This window comes from Pteropus medius, unplaced genomic scaffold (genome assembly GCF_902729225.1).
Source record: "Pteropus medius unplaced genomic scaffold, Ma_sr-lr_union100, whole genome shotgun sequence".
Classification (NCBI taxonomy): Eukaryota; Metazoa; Chordata; class Mammalia; order Chiroptera; family Pteropodidae; genus Pteropus; species Pteropus medius.
In genome coordinates, this window is record NW_024342473.1 from 12,653,279 (window position 1) to 12,676,206 (window position 22,928).

Below are 22,928 nucleotides of genomic sequence, written 5' to 3' on the forward strand. Positions count from 1 at the left end.
ACAGAAGATTTGTCTTTGGGTGGTGAGCACACAATGCAATGTACAGATAATGTATTATTGAATTGTACACTTGAAACCTATATAATTTTATTAACCAATGTCACCCCAGTAAATTTTTTTTAAATGTTGTTACCTGCTCAGGGTCATACCTTCAGTGAGCAGTTGAACCAAGATTGAAACCCAGACTATAAGACTCTAGAATCAAACTCCTAAAAATTGTTCTGCATTGCTTAATTATTTCCTTATATATCCTAGAATTTCTGGATCAATGCACGTGTTTGCTTTTAAGATTTTTATCCCGAAAGGTTTAACCAATTTATATTCCTATGAACAAAGTCCGAAAGGATTGATATTTTTTTACAACTTTGTCAACAATTGAGTTTTTAACCACGCATTTTTAAATTTAATTTCTTAATGATCCTAGAGCAGTTATATACATTGCCTTGTTATAACTGTGGGGATTAACACTTAACTAAGATCTAAAAGATTGTACACACATCTCGTCACTTATTAAGTTTTCATGGGAAGTTGATTTTTAAAAGTTTATCCTCTCTTCTCTTAAGCTAACAACATGAAAAACACTGAAGGTTTAGATAAAGTTAAAAGAGGAAGAACTGAAGTGTATTGATATATGGCTGGATACAATGCAGAATGAACCTTCGTAGCAAGATAATAAAATAGATCTGAATTTTATTGTGGTTCAGATCAGTATGGCCTAGTGGTTCAGAGCACAGACTCTCTGGAACCAGAGTATCTGAATATGAATTCTATCTGACACTTACTGGCTGTGTGACCTTGGGCAAGTAACTTAACCTCTCTGTGCCTATTTCACGGTTTTAAAATGACGACAATAGCATTTACCTTATGAATTAGTATGATGATTAAGTAAATTTAGAAACGTGTCCCAGTACATATAAGAAAGCACTATATATGTGTCACATGGTTATCTATAAGCATCTTTCAAATCCAAATTTTCTTAAAGAAAAATCTGTAATTTTAAGATAGTAGCAGTATTTGTTTAAAAATCATTTAATTTTTAAAATGGATATTGATGATATCTAAATAATATCTTAAAAGAATTATCTGCAGCTGTGGGCCCCCCTCTTTAGATGACTTTTTTTGTTAACAGCTATTCATATACAAAACACCCTATTTTTTTGTGCCATCCTTGCATATTGATTTGGTGATGACATGTGACAGTTGGAGAGATTATGGTGGAGGAAGAAAATCATGCTAGCAAATAGAGTTTTACAGATCTTATATGGTGCTGATAGTGATGGCAAGAAGGATTTTTGAATTCTTCCATAACATAATGCCCAGCTTAACATCATTTCAGATTTGATTTGGTATTTAAGAAGACTATACAGGCTCACAGATACTTGCCATTTACTATTGGTGAAAATTTAATTTATTTTTGTAGATGTGTTAGTTTTGGATTCATATTAAATGATTATGTCATTAAAACCATTTCTAGGTCTTATTAGTTAATCAGAGTGTTCAAGGTCGACTTGAAACTAAAACCTGAGATACGAGTTTCAGTTTTTCCTTACCCTAAACATTATTGGTTCCAGTTTTGTCAGAAAGCATTTATTCTCTACTGAAAGAATAAAGGTACAGTATAACATAGGGTGAACAGAATGGACTCCAGCTAAACCTGCTGGCTTTGAATTCCAGATGTGTGTTTTGGCCAAGTTCCTTTGTTCTTTGTGCTTCAAGTTTTCTCATTCATGAAATAGAGATAAAGTAGCACTTTATTTCATAGGCTTTTGATGAAGATTAAATTAACTAATATTTGTAAAGAACTTAGGATAGTGCCTGGCATATAGTAACTACTATCTATATAAATGTTAGCTACTCCTTTGTTAATTACTCCTTTGCTTAATTAGTCCCTTTTATGTGTATTTAATGTCTGAGGAAGAGCTTTTCAGTTTCATTAGATATAATTGATAGACAACAAGAAAGAGCGTTTTATTTTACTTTTTTCCCAGTGTTTAAGCTTCTCTTAGTTTCTTCTAAGAAATATTACAGGAATAAAAATCTCTTAAATGTTTATTTTCTTATTCTTAAATCTAGTATCAGCCCTAAATATAGAAAAACTTCCTTGATCTTAGCTGTAGATGTCTTTTTTTAAGCAATGGATTGTGGTTTGTATCTATTAACAATCTCTGTTTCCATTGACTATAAGAGAGCAAATTTAGATCTTTGACTCTGGAGTAGATGTACAATGACTTATGACTCTCAGAAAAGTTAAAATAGACATGTAATGTAGGAAACTTATTTTCATGTCTGCCTAATGTATATGTAAAGAATCAGGAAGTGGTTGGGATTAAATTATTGATGCAATGATAATTCAATCAATATTAAATTATTAATGCAATGATTAAATTATTGATACAATGATAATTTAATATAATTATACCCAGTGGTATAATTATATACCTTACTCTTGTTTTGGAAGATTAGGTAGCTTGAATGAAAGCCATCTACTAGGTTTCCAAATGAGGAGGGAAAAAAAAAACAACTAAAAACCAATCTAATGGACATGAGGAAATGTATGTTAAATCATTCAAGTTCCTACATGATTTTCGTACCAGGCTTACAGCTTTGGACTCAAAAAAAAAAATCTCCACCTCTCCACTGCCCCCACCTCCATTAAGCTTATATATGGAAAGACTTTCAAGAATTATTAGTTTTAAAACTTTGGACCATAAGTCTTAAATGATTTGGACTTTTATTGATTTAGAATAGAATCGGTGTTTTAGAGCTAGAAGAGAACTTAAAAGTGGTCATGTGGTGCAAAAATGCAAAAACTTGTTGGTAAAGATTTTTAATCCAAGAGTTTGGATTCACACAGCTAATTCTTGGCAAATTTGAGACTCTCTCTTCAGTTTTTGACTCACTGAGAATTTTTTTATACTCCATCTAAATGGCTCTTGTTTTACAACCTTTCAAGAATGTCAGTATTTGATTTAACAAGTTTAGAAAAGTAGAGTCATTAACAAAGCAGGTTATTAAACAATGCACCTAATTCCTTGGTGTGGGAGAAGGTGTCTGAAAGTCCTTATCGGGGCGATCACTTTGTAAGTTATATAAATGTCTTACCATTATGCTGTATACCTGAAGCTAATATAATATTGAATGTCAACTGTAATTGAAAAAAAAATTTTTAAACAAGCCATAAAGCATATATTCAGCATATCGCCATTTATGTAAAATTTTAAAATACACAGAACAGTAATACATACTTTAGATGTCTATATTTGTGTAGTAGAAATTTTTTAAATGCATGTAAATGAAATACACTAGCTTCAGGCTAGTAGTTAACTCTGAAGGATAGAAAGGAATGGAAGATGAGGCTTTAGCTAAACATAATTTTTTGTTTCTTTATAAATTAAAATCTGAAGCAAATATGGTAAATTGTTAACATTTGTTAAATCTTAGTGGTAAGTAAATGGATGTTTGTTATAGTAGTCTCTTAATATTGAAACAATATTAATATTTAAGTTTATTTTTTCTATATAATTGTCTTCAGTGCTATGAATCTCTCTTTATGTACTGGTTTATGCAGGCACTCTATTGTATATTCACAAACATGTCCTGTCTCATTCAATTAACCAATATTTATTAAGTATTTCTACATGATAGGCATTGTTTTCAGTGCTACAGATATACCAGTGAATAAAACTAAGCCCTTACCATCATGGAATTTTTATTTTAGTGGTGGGATAATAAATAAGAAAATATACAATATGCCAAATGGTGGTGGTGGTAAGTGCTACGGAGGGAAAAAAGGCAAAATAAGAGTGATAGGGAGGACCAGGCAGGGTAGAGGGAGGCTTGTTTTTGCATATAAGGTAAGGAACGAAGGGCTCTCATAAAGTGGTCCTTGAGTTGAGACCAAAAGGAGGTGAGAAAGTGTGGATATATCTGTGGCTACCTAATGTCACGTGGTGACATCTCCCAAGTTGCATCTTCATTTCAGACCTCTCACCTTAGCTCCATTTGATTCTTCACTTGGATGTCTAATAGATGTTTCAAACTTAATATGTCTAAAACTGAACTCCTTTTCTTCACCCCAAAATCTGCTTTACCCACACTCTTCCCTATCTCAGTTCAAGCTGGGACTAGAAATTTGAGACTCCTTGGGGGAGTAGTTGTTTTAAAAACATGGGACTAAATGTATGAGATCATTTAGAGGAAGTAAAGAAGAGATTACATTTAATGATCAGGAAGAGAGAGGATGCTACAAAAGAGACAGGAGTGGCCAGACATTTGGTAAAGAGGGACCAGGAAAATGTGATGCCTCAAAAGCCAAGAGAAGAAAATGTTTCCAGAAAAGGGTCACTAGTGGTATCAAAACCTGCTGATAGATTGAGTAAGATGAAGACTAGAAATCAGCTAGTAGATGTGGCATCATTAAAATGTTCAGGTGTTCTTTTAGAGAGTGGTGGGATTAAAACCTAATTTGGAATTGATTCAGGAGAGAATGGGAAATAAAGGAAATGGCTATGGCAAATTACAACTCTTTAGTTTTGGTATAAAGAGCTGCAGAAAAATCTGGCAATATCTGAAAGTGGGTCTGGAATCAAAAAGAAAATATACATATGAGTATATATTAGTTTATCATTTCTGCCCAAAGTTTGGATTTAGAATAAAGTATAAATTGTTGTGGCTTAGGTTTGTTTTAAAGAGTCAAGTTTTCCTCATGTTATTTTTGTTACAAGGGAAAAATACGTTAAATTTTACTTCTGAGAACAGTGGACAATAACGTCAATAAACTGCTGACAAAAATAGCCAATTGAAAATAGCTAACAGAAATCTATTACATCTTAGATGATATATACTGGAGAAATTAAATTTTATTAAGTTACCACCTTTTAAAATTAAACAATACTTTCTCTTTTTTTTTAATTCAGTGGGGATCAGCAGTATACTTATGCTATAAAAAATCGGTGGCAAAGACTAACACTGTATCTTACAAAGCTGGTAAGTATAATTTTTCATGGGATACTTAATATATAAATGTATTATAGGGGCTAGTAAGATTAAAGAAAAAAAACAAAACCGCCTTACAATGCGTTATTGTCAGGACTGGGAACTACAACCCATGTCTTTCGACTCTGTTTTGTTTTCATCAATATATTTTTTGGATGCTTAATGGAAAATTAATATTAAAAGAAGGCGAGGTTTTTAAACATTAAGTTTAAATAAATAATAAGTAGATGTTAGTTCTCTTTAAATTTTTATATTAGTAGAAAATGTGGAAAAATATTTTCCTGTTAAATTAGTTTCTTTAATATTTATATTAAGTTTATTCATCTATAGTTCATATGTAATTATTTTCATAATAATAATCTAAAATATAATAAACTAATTTGTGATTTATAGTACATAGTTGAAATTTTCAATTGCCAGAAACCTCAAATTATCGAACACACTGATCTTATTTGCAAGAGAGCAGATTCAGCCTTTTAAATAATATATTTTTAAAATTACCTTCCTGGACTTCTACCTTTGATATTTTAGGATCTACATTTCATCAGTATTTTTGTACTTATTTAAAGCCTATGCTGTTGCCTCATGACCCGAGAGAGTAGCGGACAGTTAACTATAGATCCTCATGGGATCTACTGGCTGCCTAGCATATAATTAGAGAATTTTAGAACTGCCTTGGGCGTTAGTATATCTAGTTCCTGTCACTTTATGGGTGAGAAAACCAGAGTCTTATAGGTATATGATTTGTCTAAAATAACACAGATATTGGTGACAGACCAACCACTGGTATTCTCAGTTTATCATTTTATCTTTAAAGTTATATCTAGTTGGGTTTTCCACTTGACTTTTACTGTTCAAAGTTAGGGAATCTATTTCCTATTTCTAGTTCTATAAAACCCCGTATGAAATTCTGCTTGGAAGATGTGCATTCAATAGAAAATTGCTGGACCACTTTCTAGACTAGTCTGTTTAACATGAAATCATAGGCCACTTGAAACTGTCTTCATATAATTTGAAATTATTTAGAAGCCAGGCTTGAGTTGATATACTTCTGAAGACATTGTTAATATGTGACTCTTATATTTATTAGTATTTTTCTTGTATTTGTGCTAGGAGTCATGTATATAATATACATGCTCCTGTAGGATATCTTTTTTAATGTGTAAAAACCCCTGAGGGAAAGTTTTTGAGAGCTGATGAAATGAATATATGCACGTAACCATATTGAAAATTTCAGAGAAAATATATCCATATGCTTTAAGGTTTTGTGACACAAACTTAATTTTTGATTATGTGTATATGTATGTTTCTTTAGGATAATCTTTTCTTGTTTTCCTTACTTAGCCTTTGTGGATGAAGCTTGATAAATATTAAGTAGTTAATATAAATAGTTATAATTTTGGAGCATTAGAATATATATGCATCCTACTGAAGCATTCAGTTATTTGATGAACATTTATGTAATATTTTGGCATTCCAAATGTGTTAAATAATAAAGCATTTCAGAATCATTCAAATTACAACCACCTAAATTCAAGAGATGATGATGATCTAATATCTATTGTTGTTTTTATAGGTCTAATTTGTAGATATCCTCAAGAAGATTATGAGTCATTCTCACTCCCAGAATCTGTTCCCCTATTTTGTTTACCAATGGGTGCAACTATTGAATGTTGGCCACCAAATAGCAAATACCCTCTCCCTGTATTTTCTACATTTGTGTTAACTGGAGCATCAGCTGAAAAGGTACTATGTTTTAACAAATAACAGCTGCAAATTTTTTGTATATTTTTATTTCTTAAGTTTTACATAATTCAAGGAACAATAGAAAATAACCGATTAAATAGAATCTATTATACGTATCTCTTCCATTTGGTTAAAATAACTATGTCCAGGGACATCGAAAAAGAATTTTTATTCTGTTCTATATACCCAAATAAATGCTTTTTTTGTGAATATGGTGAAAGATGTTTTTTATCATCAAATGATGATCCTTCATTGCTTCGTTTTCTGTGATATACAGAAGCTTTGAAGTAATATAAAAGATGTTATTAAATAAACAATGCTGTTGAGAATCACAGACTATTACAGTTGAAAGAGACCTTGGAAATAATCTTGTCTAACATCCTCATTTTATAGATTGAAAAACTGAGGTCCAGAGAAATTCAATGAAATGCCTAAAATTGGAATTTGTATTTCCTTATCTAAAATTTTATCCCACTGTCTACTAAATAATTAATTTCAATCATTTTCTTACAGAGAGTATTGGTAAAATTGCTTTCACTCTTTATGAAACATGCAATTTAATTGAAGCACTTTTTTTCAATAAGAAGATGTGAGACTAGCACTTGTGTAGTTTTTAAAATTTAATTCTATTTTTTAATGTACTTCAAGAAAGCAAAGAATGATGTCTGTTTACTACTGTGTTCCTGGTACCTGGCACCTTGCCTGACTCATAAGCATAAAATGGCTCATAATGGCCTGGCTCATAATGGCTCATCCATTAAATATTCAACTAATGATGTGACTTGAATAAATGATATAAGGTGTATTTATTAAACATATTACTTGTTTTCCAGGTTTATGGTGCTGCTATTCAGTTTTATGAACCATACCCTGAGGAGAATCTCACAGACAAACAGAGACTTCTTTTGGGTTTAGCATCATCGGCAGATGGGAAGTTTGATAGTCTGAAAACAATTCACACTAATAAATGCATCTGTCTTCTTTCTCATTGGCCTTTTTTTGATGCATTCAGGAAGTTTCTGACTTTTCTGTATCGTTATTCCATCTCTGGACCTCATGTCCTTCCAATTGAGAAGTAAGTTAGAAGCCTTTTGGGTGTAGTGTATTTGTATGGGCAATTTAGTAAATTTTATATGGAAACTAAATTTGTCAAGAATTATTTGAAAAAAAATTTGATTGTTTCAGTCAGGAGTATTTCTCTGTTATACTTTTACAGTCATGTTATTTTAAATAATTTCATCACTAAGAAAATAAGTGTTTTATTTTTTGATGCTCTTACGAAGTTTGGAAATCCTAATTGGAATTTTTTTACTGGTTTGTAATTCTTATTTTACATATATTTGGGTTCATTATGAACCTTTAAAAATATTTCTTACAATTTTTAGATATCATGAACTTAAAGGAAAAATTAGATAAGTTCATTCTTTATTCATTTTAAAATTTTAGTGATTTAAGATTACTAAAACTGAATGTTTCATACAGTAAGATTTGATGGAAATGAGATCTAAATATCTCCATTGTCTGACTATTGTTTATTTTATACCATCTATCACTTAATCTCTTTCATATTCTTAGGCAGAATTCTCCATCTCTAATGGCAGTTAGAAAGTGATAGAATTATCATAAGAACATTTGGTGTACAGGATTATAATTTAATTTTTCCTTGTGCTTTTCTACTCACATCTCAGTATTCTAACACAGCAGTTCTCAAATTTTGTGGTCTCAGGACCCCTTTATTCTTTTGAAAAACAAGGACTGCAAAGAGCTTTTTTTATGTGTTGTATCTGTCAGCATTTACTATAATAGAAATTAAAATTGGAACTTGTGAATTATTTATTAATTTTTAAAAATAACAAGCCCATTACATGTTAATATAATATCTTTTTTGAAAAATAATTGTTTTCCAAAACAAAATAAATTAATGAGAAGGGTTACATTGTTTTACATTTTTGCAAATCTCTAATGTTTAGCTTAATTGAAAACAGGTAGGTTCTCATAGATGCTTCTTTATTTAATCTGTTGCCATATGATGTTTGGTTGAGTTTTATGAAAAATACTAGGCCTCACGTGAATATGTAGGTGGAAAAGGGATGATATTTGAATAGACCTTTTCAGAATATTGTGGATTTTTTTTTGGACGCTGCACCCAACCTTGACAAATGGAGTTTAGTATAGGAATTAGCAGATATTTTGTCCTGTCCAAAACATTCACGGAGACATTTGGTGCATGCCAAAGGGTCCTTGATATTTGGCCTATCCAAAACATCCATGGAAATACTTGATCCCCCTGACCATCTACCTAACCCCATGTGCCATTACCAGCTAGGCTACTGAGGCAAGAAGGGTTATTATTGTCAATATAGCCACAACACAATTATTGGACCAATAACACATAGTATTTTTTATGTATTAATCCTGTAAACAAAAAGCATAAATAAATGTTACAGGCCATCTGAACCTAGGGATATATTCTAAGCTTAGACATTTTTGAGAGAACCAGACATCATAGACAATTTGGTTGGACCAAATATGCTCATGGATGTTTTTCATAAGACAAATATCAAGGACCTTTTAGCATGGACCAAGTGTCTCCAGAGCCATTTTGGACTGGACCAAGTGCCCTGCAAAGATAATAGGTTATTTGCAATATGGAATCTAAAACTTTAGTGATTAATTTCCTTTCTCTGTTACGTTAAAATCTTTTGGTCTATCTCTTTCTTTGAGTGCAACTTTTACACATGCATGATTTGTAGCATTGTACATTGGTTATTTGGAAAATACTTGTTTTCTGAGTTAATATAGTAAATTTCATTATCAACATTTAAAAAATCCCATTGGTTAATATCACCACCAGTCTCATCAGAAAATTTTTTGAGTATTGAGGAGTTGTAAAGTTTATGGTGGCAAAAATTATAATTTTCACTTGAAAGCTTGTATTTAATTATTGGCAACAAGTACTATGAGTTATTTTTCTTGAAACAGTAGGCTCACTTCATTTATTTTATATACAAAATATCTGCTGAATACCCAACATTGGATAACCTTAATTTGTCAGTTGTTTCAAGGAAAAATAGCATTCTGTGGGGAAAAATGCAACGGCTAATTTATAACTCAGTTGCACAAGTGCTTTTTCTCAAGACAACCATCATACTTCTATGTACAGCAGAAGTGCTTTATACATACTTCCCCTTTCATTACACAGATTATTTTTTTAAATGTACACTGCAAGGTCAAAATTTAATAAAATTAATAATATTTACTGTTTCATCAAAGACATTCTTAAGTGAAACAATGCAACTACTAATACAGTTTTGTGCCACTACCTTGATTCATAATAAGATGCCAGAAGTTTTATCTACAATGCTTTTACAACATCAGTGCAGATATCAACACAGTGAAAAAGGCAAAAGATGTCCTAGTATTATTATAAAAGTAATTTTCTGCTGTTCTACTTCAGATAATTCCAGCAAATGTGTGTCCTTTGGAACTCATTCCCCTTATCTTTTTTCCTTAGCTTATGAGTACCTTCATGGTAGAAACTGGTAGTATCTGCCTTTTTATAATTCAGTTAATTTATACATAGCAAGCAGTCAAAACATGTTTGTAAATTTTATAAATTTAATGTTCTCTATCTAGTTGAATATATCTCAGTTCTGAAACCAAAATGATTTTGAAATATTGTTTAAAAGAAAAATAATGCAGAAACAAAATAACTTATTCCTAAAAAGGTGGGGGATTTTTCACTACGGTTGCCTTTTTTTCTTTTCTACAGTGTTCAAAATAAAACCCATCAATCTAACTTTTTATCCATTTTCTTCTGGGGAAAAAACCCCATAAAATCAGTAATCCAATTGTTAACCTCAAAATGTTAATAGACATACCTCAGAGATACTGCAGGTTCCATTCTAGATCACTGTAATAAGCAAGTATTCCAATAAAGCAAGTCATAATCTTTTGCTGGTGGAGAGTCTTGCCTTCTGCTTGTAAAAAAAGTGCAATAAAGCAAAACACAGTAAAAGGAGGTGTGTCTGTATAGTCATCTTTTAGAAACAATTAAACTCTCATTTTTCTGGAGCACTCTAGTGTTTCACTTTTAAAATATGAGCAGTTGACTAAAAAGTATATTACAAATGCAAGAATTAGCTGCTTTGGTAATGTCCACATCTCTGATATGTTTTATATTATCTACTTAGGGAGAGGTAAAAGTTAAAATGGCTTCTGAGACATTGATAACATAAATGCTGGTGCATGTGGACAACTATTAATATGAAAAGTTATTGGATTTTAGTAGAAGCAACTTTAATGAGACATGATTTTTGGTTGGTGGTTCACTTGTTTTCATAGTATCAGGGATTTTGATTTTATAGGAACACAGAGAGCTTTTGACTTAGACTTGTGACATGTTAACCTTTGTAGCATATGGTACTCACTTTGGAATCAATTGGCTTTTTGTTTGTTTGTTTTTAAGGCATATTTCTCATTTTATGCATAAAGTTCCTTTTCCATCTCCTCAGAGACCACGGATTTTAGTTCAGGTAAGATTTTTCTTGTTATAAGTGCCCTGTTGAATGAGTATTGGCTCTGTCAAAATATAACATAAGAATAATTTTAAATGGAGGGGAAATCAAATTAGATCAAAAGAGAACCAGATGCTATTTCATTTTGGAATTTGGGCCCTTATTTTTCGTTTTTTCTTTTTACCTTTTTCTTAATTTTTTTAATTTTTCAATTATAGTTGGGATGCAATATTATATTAGTTTCAGGTGTAGAGCATAGTGATTAGAGATCTACATAACTCACAAAGTAATCACCTCAATAAATCTAGTACCCTTTTGCCCCCATACATATTTATGACAGTATTATTAACTATAGTTCTTACGCTATGCTTTGTATCTCCATGACTGTTTTGTAACTGCTTATTTGTACTTCTTAATCCCTTTCCCCTTTATTCAGTGATTGCCCCACAACCTCCCTCCTATCTGGTGACCCTCAAAATATTCTCTGTATCTATGAACTTGTTTCTGTTTGTTGTTGTTGTTGTTTATTTTTGTTCTTTAGATTCCACATGTATGTAAAATCATATGGCGTTTATCATTCTCTGACTTACTCCATTCAGCACAATACCCTCTAGGTCCATCATAACAGTATGTTTTTCCATCCCTTTACTTTTAGTCTCTGTGTGTCTATTAATCTGAAGTGAGTCTCTGTAGGCAGCATATGAAAGGGTCTTGTTTTCTTATCCATTCAGCCACCCTATCTTTTGATTGGAGCACTTAATTATTTTTCATTTGAAGAACTTGTTGATAGATATGTAGTTATAGCCATTCTTTATTCATATTGTTGATACATATTATTTCTTCTTAAAGAAGTCTCTCCAACATTTCCTGTAATACTGGCTTGGTGGTGATGAACTCCTTTAGTTTTTTTCTTGTCTAGGACGCTCTTTATCTGTCCTTCAACTCTAAATGATAGCTTTTCTGGATAAAGTAATTCTTGGTTGTAGATCCTGGGTCTTCATTACTTTGAATATTTTGTGCCAAGCCTTTCTTTCCTGCAAAATTTCTTTTGAGAAATCAGCTGCCACTCTTATGGGAGCTCCCTTATGGGTAACTAACTGCTTTTCTCTTGCTGCTTTTTAAGATTCTCTCTTTGTATCTAACCTTTGGCATTTTTATTATGACATGTCTTGGTGTGGGCCTCTTTGGGTTCATTTTTTGGGGACTCTCTGAGCTTCCTGGGGTTGTATGTCTATTTCCTTCACCAGGTTAGGGAAGTTTTCCATCATTTCTTCAAATAGATTTTCAACTTCTTGCTCTCTCTTCTCTGTCTAGTACTCCTATTATGTGAATGTTGTTACACTTAATGTTGTTCCCATAGTCTCCTTAAATTATCTTCATTTTTTGGATTCTTTTTCTTGTTACTGTTCTGATTGGGTGTTCTGTGCTACCCCACCCTCTATATCAGTGATTCGATCATCCTCTTCATCCACTCTGTTGATTCCTTCTCATGTGCTCGTCATCTCAGATATTCTTCATTTCTGACTGGTTCTCTATTATAATTTACATTTCCACTTTTATGTTTTTTATCTGTTAAAGTTCTCACTGAGTTCATCTACTCTTCCCCTAAGTTCATTGAGCATCCTTATAACCAGTGTTTTGAACTCTGCGAGTATTAGATTGCTTGACTCCACTTTGTTTAGATATTTTTCTGAAGCTCTGTTCTGTTATTTCATGTCTCCCCATTTTGGCTGCCTTTTTGTATCTGTTTCTGTATACTAAGTAAAGCTCCTAAGTCTCTCGTTTTTAGTAGCATGGCTTTGTAGGGCTCAGTGGCACAGTCCTGAAAGGAGTACAGCTGCAGGCCAAGTTTAGCCCCAGCTGGTGCCCCTCTGGGGGCTACCTGGTAAGAGTCAGCAAGCAATCCACAGATGGCTGCCACCCATGCAGTGCTTAAAGTTGCCTCAAGAGTCCATGCCAGAAAAGGCTGCCACCAGTGTGGGACCTGGAGCTGCTCAGCAAGGAGCACACGTGGACCCTTATTGTTTTAACTGCCTTTCAGACAGACAACCCTTAAATAAAGAGTTGCAGAGTTATGGAAGTGGATAGCAGTAGGCATTTTGAACACACAAAAAGGAACTTCTTTTCTTAAATTTGTTCTAAATATTTGAAAGTTTGTACCTTTGGCATTTATTCCCTAAATTAAATGATTAGAATAGATAGAAGGAAGAATTGTGTGTTTTCATATATCACAGGAAGGAATGCTCATAACTTTGTGACAGGGGAAGTTTAAAATGAATATAAATTATTTTCCTCATCTCTTTTCCCAATTGACTGTATCTTTCCTCTTTCCTCTTTTGCTTACATTTATATTTTTATTTGTACTCTTGATGTGTAAGTTTCTGCTTATGTAATCATTTAGGACGTGATTTATATAGACAGTATTTTCATGTATCATCACTATATGTGCCTTACTGTATTTATCACAGCTCTTAATGGGTTATCATTCAGAATTAGAGATCATTTGGCAGATATTCACAAATGTGTGGAACCCTGCATAAATTCAAAAATATAGATAAAAATAATTGCATTATTATATTGATACATATAAATATCTAGAAAAATATTATTTTAATAAGCTTTATAATCAGTTTGCATATTGCTTATCATCTCTGTCTTACTTCTTGGTATTTAATGCCAGAATATATATAACACACTAAGTTAAAGATTTGTTTTATAGCAGAAGTTGGCAAATTTTTTCTGTTGAGGACCAAACTAAATATTTTAATCTTTACAGGCTAACCTATCTCTTTTGAAACTACTCAGCCCTTCTGTTATTGCACAAAAGCAGCTATAGATAATATGTAAAAGAATGTGCATGGCTGTATTCCAATAAAACTTTATTTATAAAAATGGTGGCCTGTGGATTTGTCGTGGAGGCCATTGGTTTGTTAACTCTGGGTTTATGATATTAGATGAATAATTTAGTCTTTCAATACAGATTTGTTAAAATGGCATCAGGGAAACATTGAGCAGAAGAAAAGATCCAGGATTCAGAATAAGAAGAGTTAGTAGTCAGACTAGGTCAGTGGTCAAGACATATTTTTAGGATCTTAAGTGATGTAACAGTTCCTATACCGATAAATAGATATATTGAAACTTCATGGACATCATTATTAGTCTATATGTTTTCATCAGAAAGTGATGTTTTAAAGTTCATCTTTGTATTTCAAATACTTTATATTAAATCTTCTTCCAGTTATCACCGCATGATAATCTGATTCTCAGTCAGCCTGTTTCTTCACCTCTTCCGTTAAGGCAAGTAAAAATTCATTTTTGTTAGTTTCTCTAAATCTAGTGTGAGCTAAAGTAACATTCAAATATTTTCTCTCTTTCCTAAGTAAAATTTCAAATTTTTATGGAAATACTTATTTATTTAACTGTTTCTTATCTAAATTCTTTTTTCTTAGTATTTAGGTTAAAGTTCCAAAGTAAGAAAAACTTTTACAGTTGTGTTTGGTATTTTGTACATCCATTTGTTATTATCAAGTACTTATCATTACATAAATGTATACATGTAGATTATGAAAGCAATTATTTTTAGTTTTAAATATCCTCTGAAGAACACTCAAATGCAATTAATTTTAAATTTAACTTCAAACTTTATAAATATTATACCATAGGATAGAACAATATATTTCATCACCTTAAAAGATCAGAGAAATTATGAAGTTTGTTTTTTCTAAAGTATTATTTCTTGAAATTTAATTAACTGTGTAATTTTCCTAGCAGAGACACAATTAAAATATAACCAAGTTATTTTGTAGCACATACCTAAGGGAGACCAGCTGCCATCTTTGACATTAATTTTGTAAGAATTACAGGTTATTTCATCACTCTCACCCCACAGTGACCAGAGTTTTCTTTACCTTTGTTTGAGCCAAAGATAAACTAGAAATACTGACTGAGACTATGTAAAAACAATTCTAAATTACCCTAGGTCCTTTTTTTAGTAACAGCTTTATTAATATATAATTCATATACCATACAGTTCATCCAGTTAAATTGTACAATTCACTGGTTATAGTCATAGTTCTGCAACTATCACTATAATCAATTTTAGAACATTTTCATCACTCCAGAAAGAAACCTTGTACCCGTTAGAAGTTTACCCTCCCTCATTCCTTCCATTTCTGCTGCACGCACACACACACACACACACACACACACACACACACCTTCCCTACCCTCCCCAACACTAGGCAATAACTAAATCTGCTTCTGTCTACAGATTTTCCTATTCTGAACATTTCATATAAATGGAATCATATTGTATGTGGCCTTTTGTGTTTAACTTCTGTCACTTAGCATAATGCTTCCAAGGTTTATCCATGTTGTAGCATGTATTAGTACTTCTTTTCTTTTTATTTACAATAAATATTTCAGTGTATGCAAAACCACATTTTATTTATTCATTAGTTGTTGGATATTTGGGTTGTTTCCCCTTTTTGACTACCATGACAAATGCTGCTATGAATATACACAAGTTTTTTGTGGACATGTTTTCATTTCTTCAAGTGACTTTTGTTACTAGTTTTGCTTTATTTTTATAAAAGTTAAGTCTACGGCCATGCTCCCTTGAACAAGTCCAATCCCGTCTGATCTCGGAAGCTAAGCAGGGTCGGGCCTGGTTAGTACTTGGATGGGAGACTACCTAGGAAGACCAGGTGCTCAAGGTGTAAAAAATAAAAAAAATAAGGGATCGTAAGATGACAATCCTTGGTCCTTGCAATCTGTGAGGTCAACCAAGGGTTGCCTCACCTAAAAAATAAAAAATAAAAATAAATTAAAAATTAAAAATTAATTCAGTGAAGCCAGTTATTTAGCATTATATAGAGAAAATACTGGTTGCTTTCCTGAACTATTTACAGTTTAGTATTTTGTTACTATACAGACAGTCTAAGTTTTGTTTATTAATTTACCTTGTATGTATATGTCATCACTTGGGAGCTCTTGATTTCATATTACTATTATTACTACAGTAATAAAAACAATCTATTTGTAAATCTAAATTTAGATATGTGTATTTACCTTAAGGTGAGCCTATAAGTTACATAGTTTTTCAGATAATTACAGTGGAAGATGAGCCATGTTAAAAAAGCTTCTACTAAAAGATTTGTTTTCTTTACTTGGACATTATGTATCATGAGTCTTTTTATATAAAACAAAGCAGGTGACTTTTTTTAATATCACAAATAAGTTTTATTTGTCACCATGAAAAGTCTGAATTAAGCAGATTCTTGGACTGGAGGTTCATATCCACCAGCTTATTCAACTTTAGAAGTTGTCTCATTATCAAGCTGCTACTTTCACCATGAAGCTTTGTGAGTTTTCCCAATTCAAACTTGGGCTTCTTCACCATTTTGAATTTTCTAACAGACATCAAGGAGTGGATAAATAGATTGGCAAGCCTTTTCTAGGTCTTTTCCAGTGCTGTCTGGAGTTAGTTTATTGACCACTTCTTTCAAACTATTTGTCTGCACTTCTCAGCTCATAATTTCCATCATCTTCAGATTTGGCAGACCTGTTGACGATGAGCATAAGAGGTCCTCTAATCTAATTGTTGTGATTTTTACTAAAACCAGTACAGAATAAATGAAGAAAATAACCATCAGCAGTATTGACATGACATAAGCTTCAGTCATGGTCTGCCATTTTTTGACTGTGGAGCACCTTTTGTCATGGGTAAGATCCATGCTATGGAAATCAGTCAGACAGTTTTTTCCTGAACAAATTAACTTGAATTTTCTAAATGCAGCTTCATCATTTTGCAGATCATCTAGGTTCACTTCAAAAACATGACCCTTGAGACCACCAGATGGGATTTTGGTTCCTTGAGTTCTCCTGACTAGTATTTTCCCAATATTTCTTATATTGAATATGGTTGTTGCTTTCACATCATACCAGTCTTTCTTAGAAAATGAGTCAACCGCTCTCTTCTTGGCTCCCTTTTGCCCAAGCCCAAACCTTTCACAAGGCACTTGTTCTTGCCAGCCACCATGGTGCTTACTCAGAGAACCAAAAGGGGAAGCAGATGACTTTTTATTTTCCTTATTGAATCCCATGCAGAAGAATTGAATGATTTTGAAACCTTATAAAACTTCATTGATTTCATAGTATGTTTCTGATATAGTGTTTTCCCTATAAGGGTAGTAATCATGTTTAAAGTTGAATACGTAATACAAATCCTACCCTAATGAACTTTTTTTCCATTATTTTGAATAATGAGGTGTTTAGATGTTTCTTTTTTTTTAATTATGTGTTTTTGTTTGGATTGACAGTGGTGGCAAGTTTTCAACACTACTTCAGAATTTAGGTCCCGAAAATGCTGTGACACTACTGGTGTTTGCAGTAACAGAACATAAGATTCTCATCCATTCCTTACGGCCTTCTGTGCTTACTAGTGTGACAGAAGCATTAGTGTCTGTGAGTATCACAGTTTCTTATTGGCAATCAATTGTTTTAAACCTAATTTACGACTATTTTAATGTATAACTAAAATTCATAGAGTAATGAATTTATATGTTGCAAAAACAATTTTATTTTTCTGACCGTTAACACTAGTTATAATTATTTAATTTTTTATCAAGCATTAGACTTTTAGTATGAATATTTAAAAGACAATTTTTTGTGTGCTGATAAATTATGCTTCACTATCAAACAGCTAAATATTCTATTTTTTGTTTATCCAAGATGATTTTCCCTTTCCACTGGCCATGCCCATATGTTCCTCTCTGCCCATTGGCTTTAGCAGATGTCTTGAGTGCACCATGTCCATTCATAGTAGGAATTGATTCAAGATACTTTGATCTCTATGATCCTCCACCAGATGTTAGTTGTGTTGACCTAGATACCAACACCATTTCTCAGTAAGTAACATTTTAGTGATTCTAAACCCAATAGTTTACAACTTCATAATGTATGTGTGTAATTGTGTATTTTTTGAATACTCATTAGAATTTCTTTTGAACTATATTGTTTTTGAATTTGGGATTACGACCATCTTTGAATCAGCTCTTAGAGTTTTAGAGGAGGTTTTATTGGAAAGATCTTTAAATATTTAAGAAGCATTATAATCTTATGCTTACTTAGAAATTTAGCAGAAGAAAAATTGAGGTTAGAAATAGAAAAGTTTATTTCTCTTTAATGAAATGAGCATGGGTGGAATCACAAATTGAATTAAAATACTGTTCCTTGATTAACATTTCAATCCTATTTCTAATCTTGTATACTATTAGAATGCTAATACTTCATAGCAAAATTAATGTTTTTAAATTTTTAAATAACTTTTAAATTATAAATAATTTTATCAATGTTATACTTTAGGAGTTTAAGGATTTTATAAATTTCCCTCTTTTTATTGGAATAATATTTCAGTTGTAGCTACTGGAGCTATACCTTTTATAGATTTTTCATAATTCAGTGTTTCTCTTGTATCCCTTATTTTCATTTTAATCATAGTTATGCTATTCAGGGAAGAGGAAGTTGATGCAATGACCACATTAGAATCCATAGGACATACTTAAAATAATGACAAGTTAGTCTATCAGTAAAGCTCAAAAGCTAGTATGCCTTTTACAACTTAAATGTGTATATGCGAAATAGGTTTTTCTTAATTTTTAAAAGCATGTGTCATATTAAAGCCTTTAGATTTAATTCTGAAATCTTATATTAATCCTAGTCTTGTCATATGTCAAAACCTCAAGTACCTAAATCATCAGAAAAGTTTAGTAAAAAAAAAAAAAACTTTTGTTATAAAGTATGTATGCTGTCAAAAGTTTGCAGAGAAAGCCTAACCAAAGATATATGGGATGTACTTTGTGCATAAAAGCCATTTTATATATGAGATCGATAGAATCAAAGATTCTTTACTAGGAACATTTAATTCTTTAATATTAAAGTAAAATCTCTTTTCTTTGCCAGTCGTTAATGTTACATGACATACTGTTTTTAAAAACTGAAATTAAGGGTGGTTAATGAGTATAAACTGTGTTTATTATGATAATAAATTACTTTTTCTCTTCTTTTTATATGTTTTTTAATTTGTTAGAAGAATTTTTTCTTATTTTATCTTTCTGTTTTGATCACTAATGAGGTAAGCATCAAAGAAACATGAATGGTTTACATTCATCAGTAGTAGTCTTCCTTCTTGGTATCGTCCTTACAAACCTATGGGAAGAATAAACTGGTAAACTAAAATCCTTCTACTTTCCTTCATCCAGAATTTCTGGAGCCTCAACCTGAAATTTGAAAGAAAAATGAATCATGAGTATGGAATTTTGGGGTTCATTTTCCCTCTCTGACTCGTAGATACATGTAATACAGAGTATATAATGAATATCAAGAAATTTCCGAAGGGATATTAATATCTAGTGTGTGTTAGGCATAGAGCTGTATGCATAGCTTAAGTTATTGCATATTATTCTCTGTATTTTGTGAGGTAGTTTTACTGACCCTTCTGACATAAGGAAACCAAAACTTAGATTTTTAAGTAATTTATCAAAAGGCACATATCTTATACTGCCAGAACTGGATTTTGAAATCATCACCGACTGACTCTAAAATGAATACATCTGCCACTCATTATTAGCTATTTATGTAATAGTAATCTTGTAAATAAAGTTACCATGAATGAAAATGCAGAAGGCTATCATAGATCCAAACTGAGGTACTAAATAAAACTGTCCTACTCAGCCAAGTTTTAGAGTGAAGTTATCAAGGACAAGAGAAGAAAATTACTTGAATAAATAACAATAATTAGATGTAGTGAAATAATACCAAGATATTTTTCATTCATTTATGCTACAGACGTATCTTGAGTGCCCTTTTTTTTTTTGCTAGGCACTGGGAATAAAAAGGCAAACCAAGTATACTCCTTTTAAATTGCTCATAATCTAGTAATCTAGTCTGGTAAGGTACGCATTCACACAATGAGTGATAAGACGCAGTTGGGAGTGCTGTGTTGCAAAGTTTTTTCAAGAAAATATTGTAAATAGCATTTCTATGTTGTGTTCTCACTGTAATTCAGGATTCCATGCTTCTGGTCACATTATAAATGAAATAAAACCTTTGCAGCAGGACATCTGCAGTTTGACCCTGCCCTGTCTGTATTTTTATTCTCATTTGTGGAAAGATAGGAGAGAATCCAAGACAGTTATTCTTTGTCAGCTTAAGCTTTCCCATCCACTCTTTTTCTCTTTGTTTACTTTTTAGAGTGGTATTTGCCCTTTTTGTTCTGTGGGAAGTTCAGGGAACATTAAAAAAATAGTTCACAAGTTCCACTGCACACCTGTGCTATGTTGTCTTTGGTGGTTAGAACATGAGTGATTTACTTTTTCTTTTTCTCTACATTTTCCAAGTTTTCTAAAATGAGTATTCATTGCTTTTGAAATAGAATAAAAGATTTAATAAAAAATGGAATCAAAAAAAGCTATAGTTGAGTCTTGTTGTCGTATCACCATGCTTTTTTTCTCCTACCCCATGTATAGTTTAAAGAGCAACTGTGCCATAATAGTTATAATAAAAGAGATTATAGGAGTTTGTCATAGAGACAAAGATACCATTCCTCTTTTATTAGTAATAAAAGTATTTTTGGAATGTCATACTTTATTCAACTAGTTTAATATTATAGATTATTTCTTTTCTGAAAGAAACAAAAATAAATTTTACTTATACTTTTAGGAAACTCAAAAACTAAATATTTAAATATACCAGAGCATTTTGATAAGCTTTGGCGATCATAAGTTCATTGAAAGTTTTCTACAGTGCTTTATCATGGAGTCTATAAGAAAAAAATCACAGAGAAGGATTTTTTCAATATTTCGGTATCTAAAGACTCTTAAATGGGGTTTGAGTAATGACCACCACATTAAGTTTTGAAATGATTAGTGTGGTTACAATGCAATGAATCAATACCAACATAACTACAAATTTTTGAGCTTTATTTCATGTAAGGTTCCACCCTCATATAAATTAATTTTAAAATAGTCAACATTTTAATTTATCCAAGTAGTATTTTTCTACTTTTAACTAGAATATTTTGTTTCGTTTTTGTTCAATGTGCTTTTTCTCTTCCCTTTTTATATATAACAAGTATATACTCCACCCGCCCTGACTCCCAGAATTCATCTAACAAATATATTCTTTTTGTTATTTAATCTCAGAACTGGTGACAAGAAAAATGTAGCCTGGAAGATACTCCCAAAGAAACCATGTAAAAATCTGATGAACACACTGAATAATTTGCACCAGCAATTGGCAAAATGTAAGTGTCTAACTTAATTAAAGGAAGTAATTTAATCTGAGAAAAGGACTTCAATTTGCTTTATTTATGAAAGGATAGTGTTTATATCAAGGAATGTGTTGTTATAATCTGAAAGGTGAATGAGCATTATTGCAAAATTTGTTGAAAGCTGAATGGGAGATTTATAAAATTTATTTTTGATATCTATCACATTTTCATGGAACCATTTTAGAATAATAAAATTAAAGAAGAGTTAAAGTGGTTGTTTTCTTTAATTTTACCACTGCTGAAATACCATGGAAAAAAATAAGCATTTTCACTTGTATATTTTCTTCATACATAGAATAGAAAACGTTATTTTGAAAACATAATACAGATGGTTTCAATTATGTTAGAAAGTGCCGATTTTCATTGGGGTGAGAGCTAGGTCATATGCTTTCCATCCTCAGTGAATCTTAATGCTGTGCCTACCTCAAATATTTGAAAATAGAAGCTTTCTGAAAGCATTAGGAAATTAATCAAAATGAAAATTGATTAGGATATGGAATATTTCAGTAAAAAGCTTATATAAGAATATCTTGACTGTGATCCAGAATTACTAATAAGAAGAATTAAATCTTTGTTTATATAATCCTCTTGGTATTTTATAACAACAATTCATTCAGATTTCAAATTTAATACTTATTGTATGAAAAATGGTCAGTAATGGTGTTGCAGTATTTGAGGTTCTCATTTATATATTTGGTGATGAAATATCAACATAAGAGGCGGTCTACATGCTTCAGGGTTGCCTATAGTATATTTGGAAGGTGCCTATAGTATATTTGGAAACAGACATGGAAGACTGTTTACAAAGTAAACCTCACAAGTAGATAATTCAGAAGTAGCTCATAAATATTGGGGTATGAGAAAAATGACATTACATAGAATAAAATTTTATCTCATGGAACAAATTTGATGGAATTTTATTTTATCTACCATGTTAATTAACTTTCTAAAAGTGCATGCAGTTCTTTTGAATAGCTGAAAAGTCCAGCAGCTTTTGTAGCAATATTGTCTTTGCAACTATGAGGATAATAAGGTCGAAAGAAGTACCTTCTAAGAGATCATGCAGTTAACAAGGATGAAGCTAATAATTAAAACCTATACCTTCTGTTCCAACGTTCACGTTCTTTCTAATATCCTTTTTTAAACATTTTATGTATTTATGTATTTATATATATATATATATATATATATATTTATTTATTTATTTATTTATTTATTTATTTAACATTTTATTTATTTTTCCCCTTTCCCCTCCTCCCTCTCCTCTGGTAACCACTAGTCCATTGTCCATGTCCATGAGTCTCTGTTTGTTTTTCCTGTTCATTTGTTGCTTTTAGGTT

General features: G+C 31.6%; 1 protein-coding gene and 2 pseudogenes across 8 annotated transcripts in view; 2 read left to right on the forward strand and 1 right to left on the reverse strand.

Moving 5' to 3' along the window:
* The window catches only part of DENND4A (DENN domain containing 4A), a 107,373-nt gene that overhangs the window by 36,564 nt on the left and 47,881 nt on the right, over positions 1-22,928 (forward strand). For all 8 annotated transcript variants that reach the window (XM_039865259.1, XM_039865260.1, XM_039865263.1 and 5 more), the window contains 8 exons: positions 4,917-4,986; positions 6,572-6,741; positions 7,575-7,816; positions 11,210-11,276; positions 14,497-14,555; positions 17,579-17,723; positions 17,991-18,166; positions 21,461-21,561. In XM_039865259.1, the coding sequence (XP_039721193.1) occupies positions 4,917-4,986; positions 6,572-6,741; positions 7,575-7,816; positions 11,210-11,276; positions 14,497-14,555; positions 17,579-17,723; positions 17,991-18,166; positions 21,461-21,561 (1,030 nt within the window). The remainder of the gene's footprint in view (positions 1-4,916; positions 4,987-6,571; positions 6,742-7,574; positions 7,817-11,209; positions 11,277-14,496; positions 14,556-17,578; positions 17,724-17,990; positions 18,167-21,460; positions 21,562-22,928) is intronic.
* Positions 15,858-15,976, forward strand: LOC120604723 (uncharacterized; annotated as a pseudogene).
* On the reverse strand, positions 16,526-17,298 carry LOC120604620 (40S ribosomal protein S3a-like; annotated as a pseudogene).